Source organism: Coturnix japonica, chromosome 36 (genome assembly GCF_054131305.1).
Source record: "Coturnix japonica strain WE chromosome 36, WE-NBRP24, whole genome shotgun sequence".
In the NCBI taxonomy this organism is placed as follows: Eukaryota; Metazoa; Chordata; class Aves; order Galliformes; family Phasianidae; genus Coturnix; species Coturnix japonica.
The window spans coordinates 3,132,416-3,141,082 of NC_140698.1; the positions used below are offsets into that span (position 1 = coordinate 3,132,416).

The 8,667-nt window shown below is 48.5% G+C and overlaps 1 protein-coding gene across 1 annotated transcript; it reads right to left on the minus strand.

Moving 5' to 3' along the window:
* Positions 1-7,294: 7,294 nt before the first annotated feature.
* LOC107321215 (olfactory receptor 14A16-like) lies at positions 7,295-8,404 on the minus strand. Its single transcript, XM_015877893.3, has one exon. The coding sequence runs from the start codon at positions 8,396-8,398 to the stop codon at positions 7,433-7,435; it is 966 nt and encodes a 321-aa protein (XP_015733379.2). The 5' UTR covers positions 8,399-8,404; the 3' UTR covers positions 7,295-7,432.
* Positions 8,405-8,667: the final 263 nt, after the last annotated feature.

Consider the following 8,667-nt stretch of genomic DNA (forward strand, 5'->3'; position numbering starts at 1 on the left):
TGTCCCTCCTACTGACACGTGCGCAGTCCACAGTGGGGGTCTCACTCTGGTGGTCGTTGGGATGAAGTCAGGTTGCTTTCCTCAGGTTGCTTTGACCCAGCTCCTCCACTCAATCAGTCAAAACCAGTTTCTTTGGCTACCTTTCCTTTATTTATACCCAGCTGTATTGTCTTAACTATAGACTCAGCTGTATTGTAACTATAGGAATGTTGACGTGTCCCACTGGTCCTTTTCTTCTGACATTCCCCAAAGCCTAGGATACTTAATCTTCAAGAAAGGCCCCTATTAACCTGATTCCTACTTTTATACGGATTATGGGACAAAGAAATAAAGTAGATGTCACTGTGGGAGTCTACTATAAGCTGCTCAGCCTGGACAACGATACCAATTATTCTTAATTCTTTAAAGGAGTATCTCAAGAAGACCCTCACTTGCCCTAACATTTCACCAGCTTCCTAGAAATTGACATGGTGTAGCACACAGACAGTGGGCTCCGTGGTTTTTATGGCCAACTGAGTGTATATGAAAAACTACAAAATGAGAAGTTATTCAAGGAGTGTCTGGTGTAACTTACTACCCTTCATCAACAGTAGCAGTAGAAAGCGTGAAGGTCTGACATTAACAAACTTCTCTTCGTACTTTGCCAACTGAGAAGAGAGAATAGCCAACAACATCACAGTCAAACCAGGTGTGATTGCCAGGCTACCATCTCTTGGTGCTGTGCTCATCATCTTGAACTGAAGTTTATAGCCCACTTCCCCATAGTAGTGGTGCTAAGCAAAAAGATGAAGGCCTGCCTGTAATCACAGCCTCCAGTTATCTGCTCTAATATGGCTGTAGGGAGGCTTTGTTGGTAACGGTTCCACAGGGACCAATTGCAGCTCCAACACTCTCGAACATTTCTGAACAACATTTTGACTGCACCTCCATCATTTGCTTACAGCAGTCTTCTCTTGGCCCCCAAAGTTCACGTACACCACATACGCTGTGGGTCTCATTACTGTGCAGAAAGACCTAACGAGCCATTTCCCTCAAGTCTTCAAGGCCTGAACTGCTCCTTAGGGAGGTCTCAGTGTTGCAGATTGAGGTTTCAAAGACTGCTATCCAAAAAAGGAGATGTCCTCTTTAAGGGTATTTTGTCTTACAGCAGTCACCGAGATGTCACCAAGTGCAGCACAACCCGTGTGACACAGATGGCAGCTCTGTCAGGGAGAGGGAGGTACAGCCAGCATGGGGGTAGCATTGGGGATCCAAGAGGGAAATGTACTCAGTGAGAGCTGATAACTGGAGAGTGACTGCAACAGGCAAAGATGGGAATGAATGGTGATGGAGGAGAAAGAAGGCTGTGCAAGAGGAGGGATGCAGGGGAGCAGTTGCTTGTGGCCGGATATGTGGTCAGTGCTGGTCCAACTGGGTGTGTGGGAGGCATGGGAGGGAGCTGAGTCCCCTCCAGGAGCCAGGACTACAACCTCAGGATAAGATGTCTGAATGGATTCAGCTGAATCCCTTCCCTATGGAAGTATAAAGGTGTCCTGCAGAGCCAGGATCCGTGCATCCCAAGGCAGTGTGCTGGGTCAGGGACTCAGCAGCCAGCCAGGCTTGGCACTCAGCCTGCCTGGGGAGCTGCCCAGGTAGCTGTAGGGAGATGCAAGGGGGGGGGGGGGGGGGAGGGGGGAGGAGCCCCCAGTCTGCACAGAGGCCTTTTGCTGCTCAAGGTGCTGCATGAGGCTGGAGGCTCACAGCAGCACTGCATGCTCGGGGCATTGCAGAGAGAATTTAAAAAAAAAAAAAAAAAAAAGAGGACCAAACATGGGAATTCCTGCCCTTTGTTCATTTTCCTACTGTTAGGGTAGGAATGACCGGAGAAATGGGAGACAAGCTGTATATATTAACATAGCACTGAGACTGCTGTGCTGTAGCTTTGGAGATGAGTAGGTTTGTGAGCAGTATCCTTGTGTTCCATCATCGTTTCCTGGCTCGATGGACAGAATGAACATCAGCTTTGCTTATCCCATTAAGGTTTGAACTGCCTCCTCTGCAGCCAGAGCTCCAGCAGAGCAGAGCTGCATCTCTCCAGGCATGAGCTCATTTCCTTCTGCAGCACACGGTCTGAGAGCGGCTGCTCAGGGCTGTGGACAACACATTCTGTGCGGCTGAAAAACTTGCTGAATTTCTTTTAATGAGACTCCATCATTAGGACACTTGTCTCTCTCTCAGAGAGATGTCCTTCCAAGCTGTGAGCTGCCCTGTAGGATGCAAATCTTTGCCTTAGCATCTCTCTGTTACCTGAAAGCCCAGGGAGATGATGTGGTGAGATGCTAAGAGGCATGTCACATTCTACAAGTAAATCTGAGCACTCCTGCCACTTTACAGTGTACCCACCTGGGTGGCTCAGGATCACCTTCTCCAGAGCCCACGGGCAGAGGTCTCTCCTCTTCCATCCACATTCCAACTCATGACAACAATCTTAGGCTGTGGATCTCAACCAATATTACCCTCAGAGGAAGAGAACGGATAGGATTATACGGCAGGAGGAAGGTCACCAAGGAACAGTACAGGTTTGTGCTAAGAGAACTCTCACCTAACTTGACTTTCTTTCTCCTGGAGTGATTCCTCATGTCCAGGATCAGTAGATGCCCAACAGCAGCTCCATCAGTGAGTTCCTCCTGCTGCCGTTGGCAGACACACGGCAGCTGCAACTCCTGAACTTCTGTCTCTTCCTGGACATCTACCTGGCTGCCCTCCTGAGCAACGGCCTCATCAGCAAAGCCGTAGCCTGCGACCGCCGCCTGCACACCCCCATGTACTTCTTCCTCCTCAACCTGGCCCTCCTCGACCTGGGCTGCATCTCCCCAAAGCCATGGCCAACACCCTCTGGGACAACAGGGCCATCTCCTACGCAGGATGTGCTGCACAGGTCTTTTTCATTTTCTTCTTCCTCTCAGTGGAGTATTCCCTTCTCACCATCATGTCCTATGACCGCTACGTTGCCATCTGCAAGCCCCTGCACTACAGAACCTTGATGGACAGCAGAGCTTGTGCCACTATGGCAGCAGCTGCCTGGGGCGCTGGGGCTCTCAATTCCCTACTGCACACTGCCAGTATGTTTTCACTGCCTCTCTGCCATGGGAATATTTTGAACCAGTTTTTCTGTGAAATCCCCCAGATCCTCAAGCTCTCCTGCTCAGCCTCCTACCTCAGGGAAGTTGCGCTTATCATTTTTATTGTCTGTTTAGTCCTTGGGTGCTTTGTTTTCATAGTTGTGTCCTATGTACAGATCATCCTTGCCGTGATGAGGATGCCCTCTGAGCATGGACGGCACAAAGCCTTCTCCACGTGCCTCCCTCACCTGGTTGTGGTTTCCCTAATACTCAGTACTGCCTTTTTTGCCCACCTGAAGCCTCCCTCCATCTCCTCCCCCTCTATGGACCTGATGGTGGCAGTTCTGTACTCCGTGGTACCTCCAGCAGTGAACCCCCTCATCTACAGCATGAGAAACCAGGAAGTCAAGGATGCAGTGAAAAAAGTGATGATCAAATGTGTTTCAAAAACACTGAGCTGCCTATCTTTTGGAATTCATGGTATGTAATGCAGGTTTTACTGATGCATGCTTGTGTTGTTTTGTTTTGTTCAGTTTTTATAACTGAAATGTATTAAATCTCATTATTATTTTTTTTAATATTGTAATGTTTTTCACTAAAATATCATTACACATACCAATTCTTCTTCAGCTTGTAACTTTGTAGTGTAGCGCAGACGCACTGTACATAATGAACTAGACTCTCTGTGAACCTTAACAGAATAAAGGATGTGCAGTCACTCTGTCTTTCCTCCTTCTTGTGAGACATTTCTAAAGCTGTTGGGGTTGGATGTTCTCAGAAACACACAGTCCAGCAGGAAGCCCATGGCTGATTGTCAAACTGTCATGGTTTAATAATTTTGTAATTTTGCTATCAGTATTCCACATCATAACATCATATAAAGCATGAATAATTTTACTGAATCTGCTACTTACAGAAGAAAACTACATCTCCCAGAGAACAACACGATAGGTCACAGGACCTGGACTCTATATTAACTCGGTCGCAGACTAGACTGATCTCTGTCTTTCGAGTTCTGGCGTTCAGGGGAGTGTGTGGGAGCCTTCAGCCGTTCGCCTAGATTCACAGTAGGCCTCTCGGTTACGGGACTCATTCTCTCTCATATTTTGTCTGATTCGTTAGCTCAATTTTCAATTATATTATATTATATTTTATTATCCTGTATTTCGATATAGTATTTAGTAAATAAGTGTGCCTCCTTAGATCGTTGCCGCTGTTTTCTTTTCCTAATTAACTTTTTTTCCTTTTGGCCTAGGGCCCCCGCGGGGCCCACGGCCCCCTGTCACAGGTGCAAGTGGATTTTTCGTTCAAACCGTGACACAAACTGTGAGCTGACTTCAGCTTGCAACAGTTGACTGGCCATCCCTGGGCTCCTGGCTGGGGTCTGTGCTTTCAGGCTCACATCTGTCAGTGCCTCTGAGAGGCCAGCAGCTGCAGCTGGTTTGCACGATGATTGTCAGGTTCCCACTTACTCATTCCCTGTGTGACTCTGAACAGGACAAGTTCTTGGATATGAGTTATGAGGTCAGAAGTGTCCAAGCTTCCTTCAGGGCTTCTTCCATTTTGTACACAGAGTTGGTCGCTGCCTCCAGGATGGTCTGTGGCAGAGGAGTCCTGCACAAAGGTCTGATAAAAGTTACCCAGCACCTACAGGAGCCATTCTGGAGCATAGGCTGTTAGGCAGAAAGCTGCCCCTAATGAGATGACTGATATGAAGAGGTCAGGAAAAGGAAACTCTTCCAGCTGGCTGCTCCCCGGGCAATTTCCAAAGTAAACATTCAAGTGTTGTTCTCAGAGCTGACCTACAGCAGCTCTCCTGTTTATGGCAAATGCCCCCTGAAAGCTGTGACCAGCTGGCTGTTCTGTCAGATGAAGCACTTCAAATTGGCATATCGTGTTTCCTTCTAGAATCCTTGAGTTGTTTGTAGTTCTAAGACATTTATCAGCATGTCCAGCCTGGCCTTGATGGCCCCATCTACAAACTTCCAGGTCCCTGTCAGCAAGCATCTCCAATTTGGCCGCATGTCCCCATTTCCCCATATCTCCATGATGTCTCCGTACTACCATGATATACTCATATCCCCATGATGTTCCCGTATCTTCATGTCCCCATATCCCTGTGACCCCTTGTCTTCGAAGTATCTCTATAATTTCATCACTGCCCATGTCCCTATTAGTCTTTTACCTCCCAGTGTCCCCAAATGCTGTGCCACAGTTCCCCAAAGGATCAGCATCACACTGTGCAGCCTCACAGGACTGGACAGGACTCAGTGATGAGTCCTTGGACAAAGCCTTGATATGGGGACAGTGTCATCTCTGGGTGGTCCTGGAGGACAAAAAGTCCATGTGTGCTGAATGCTGGGACCTGGGGGCTTTGGGCTCAGTGCCATTGGGATCCCAGCACTCAGTGTTCTTCCTCTGATCCCTGGCTTCCTCCTGTTTCCCTTGGCCAGGGCAATGGATGGCTGCATGCCAGGGCTCAGTCCATGTCATGGGAGTCTGCCAAGCCCAGGGGCATCTGGGGAGTGGGAGGGGCTCTGGAGGATAAATGCAGACCTTGCCTCCTGCAGCCTCACCCAGCTCCCAGAGCACAGAGGAAGATGAAGGCAGCTGTGCTCAGCCTCGTGATGGTCCTCGCTGCCCTGTGCTGCACAGTGGAAGCTCAGGTGAAGCATCCGTGGGGGATGTGGGCTGGGGCTGGAGGTGATTGGCCATTGGGGATCCCCGATGCGAGCATCTCTCTCACGCTCTCTCCTACTCCTCTCCCCACAGCCACTTGTGCAATTGCCGGACTCGGATGTTGCTGTGGTGAGTGTCCAGGCAGCCATGCTGATTGTGCTCAAGGGTGGCCCTCAGGCAGCTCTGCAGGAGTAGGTGGGGTCTGTCCCTGCCTGGCAGAGGCATCCCCTTTCTTCTCCTTTCTTTGGCAACCCAATTCTCACATCTGTTTCGGTCCCCAATCCCTTGTGTTTCATTTTCCCCCATTCTCTGTTCCTCCCTGATTAGCACCCCCAAGACTCTTGGCACCCCTATTCCCCTCCTTTGGGCCACCCTACCCCTACCCCGTCCCTATACCCAAACACAACACTGGGCTCCTCCATTGGAGAGGCGCACAAAGACCTTGGCAACCCTGAAGTTGGGGGCATGACCATGGCATTGAGTGGATTTATCATATCCCCTATCATACACCAGCCTCTGGTAAGACTGAATGCTTCAAAGGGTTGTTAAAAAAAGTGTTGAAAGCAATGGGAGGTTGAACATTTAAGAATTAAGAACATGGCTAGTTAACACAAGTGGATCTGTCAGTAGAGATGGTGCTACACAATCCAGGTCCCTACATAATGTAGAGGGAGATAAGGTCCCTGCAGTGCATGAAAAGAACATGTTGGGAAAAGCTGTTTGGGTCCTTCCAGCCTCTGGAAAGTGCAAACCTCTCCTTGGAACCATTTTTGCCCAGGGTGCACTTGGTGGGTGATGCAGAAAGGTGGGGATGTTCAATGTGTACTACAAGGGAATGTGATGTTGGGGGATTGAAGACAGTAATTCCATGACTATATATGTATACAGACTTGTGTGTGTAATGCATTTTATTTATTGTTTATTTGTACACAGATATGTTTTCTAAGTATGATACAGTGATATACAATTAAGGGTGGAATGTCATGGTCTTGTAATTTTTCCTATTGGTATTCCACATATCACAGCTAGTAAAACAAGTTTTCCTCCTTAGGTCTTTGCCGCTGCTATGTTTGTTTCCTAGAGCCGAGCTCCCACTTCCCTACCCCTTTCCCTTTTCCCTTCCCATTTGTTTGGGGCCAGGAGGACCACGGGTCTACTGCCCCCTCTGTCATGGACATAGACTAACCTAGACTAACTCAATGACAGTGCCAGCAAGGAAAACCAGCCCTGACACAGCCATTCATATTGCTGGCTACTGACTGCTGTCCCGGAGTGCTGCTGTAGAGGCAACAGGACTGTTGTCAGACACACAAGACCTTCAGACCTGCACAGATGCGAGGACCTGAGAGCACTGTGGCAGTGTAAATGAAGCCAGAATGAAAAGAGCACATTGTGCTGCTGTCCGTGTCTGTACCTCCCCCAGACCCAGACAAGGTAGGAAGAGAGAAGAGCTAAGGAAAAGTCTATTTTTAAAGCTTTTTATTTATTTCTTAACCTATTCAGGCATTCTGGTTCAATGTTTACACAAGCTCTTGGTGTAAGAAAGTGGAAAGTATGTAGGAAAGAAGTAGTGAAATAAATAGCAACATATTTACAGATTAGAGTATTAAACAAAATCAAAAATACAAACAAGAATAAAACATAAAGAAACATCACAGTGAATTGTGTGATGAAGATGTGCAGTTTATGAAAGCTGAAAGTGCGTATTGCAATAACTTCCTGAGAGCCTGCTTGATCTCCCTGTTCCTCATGCTGTAGATAATAGGGTTCAGTGTTGGAGGCACCAGTGAGTACAGAAGTGCCACTGTCAGATCCAAAAGTGGGGAGGAAAAGGAGGGGGGCTTCATGTAGGCATAAATGACAGTGCTGACAAATAGGGAGACCACGGCCAGGTGAGGGAGGCACGTGGAGAAGGCTTTGTGCCGTCCCTGCTCAGAGGGCATCATCTGCACAGCAAGGAAGATCTGCACATACGACACCACTATGAAAACAAAGCACCCAAAGGCTAAACTTACACTAAAAATGAGAAACACATCTTCCCTGAGATTTGATTCTGAGCAGGAGAGCTTGAGGATCTGGGGGATTTCACAGAAAAACTGATTCACAACATTCCCATGGCAGAGAGGCAGTGAAAATGTACTGGCAGTGTGCAGCAGGGAATTGAGAACCCCAGTGCCCCAGGCAGCTGCTGCCATAGTGGCACAAGCTCTGCTGTCCATCAAGGTCCCGTAGTGCAGGGGCTTGCAGATGGCAATGTAGCGGTCATAGGACATGATGGTGAGAAGGTAATACTCCGCTGAGAGGAAGAAGAGGAAGAAAAAGAGCTGTGCAGCACATCCTGTATAGGAGATGGCCCTGGTGTCCCAGAGGGCGTTGGCCATGGCTTTGGGGAGAGTGGTGGAGATGAAGCCCAGGTCGAGGAGGGCCAGGTTGAGGAGGAAGAAGTACATGGGGGTGTGCAGGCAGTGGTCGCTGAGTATGGCTGTGCTGATGAGGCCGTTGCACAGGAGGGCAGCCAGGTAGATGCCCAGGAAGAGCCAGAAGTTCAGGAGCTGCAGGTGCCGTGTGTCTGCCAACGGCAGCAGGAGGAACTCGCTGATGGAACTGCTGTTGGGCATGTGCTGTTCCTGGGCTTGGAGTCCTGCTCAGAGTGCAGAAGATAATGACAAGTCCAGACCATTCTCAGAGACACTCCTTCTGCTATACTATAGATGTTGTCCTTGCTTTCTGCTGTATTGTAAAAGATTTTCTTTCCCTTTGCAAAATGTTCATTTAACTCCAGAATTTGAAGTTATTTTCATGAGCTTCGCCATCCCTTAAGTAGCAGAAGTTGAGGGAGCTCTAACTTGCTTCTCCTTTCCTAATCATATCAAAGCCTCCTGGATAT

Coding starts and splice junctions, on each gene's coding strand:
- LOC107321215 (XM_015877893.3), bottom strand. CDS start 8,398: ATGCCCAACAGCAGTTCCATCAGCGAGTTCCTCCTGCTGCCGTTGGCA.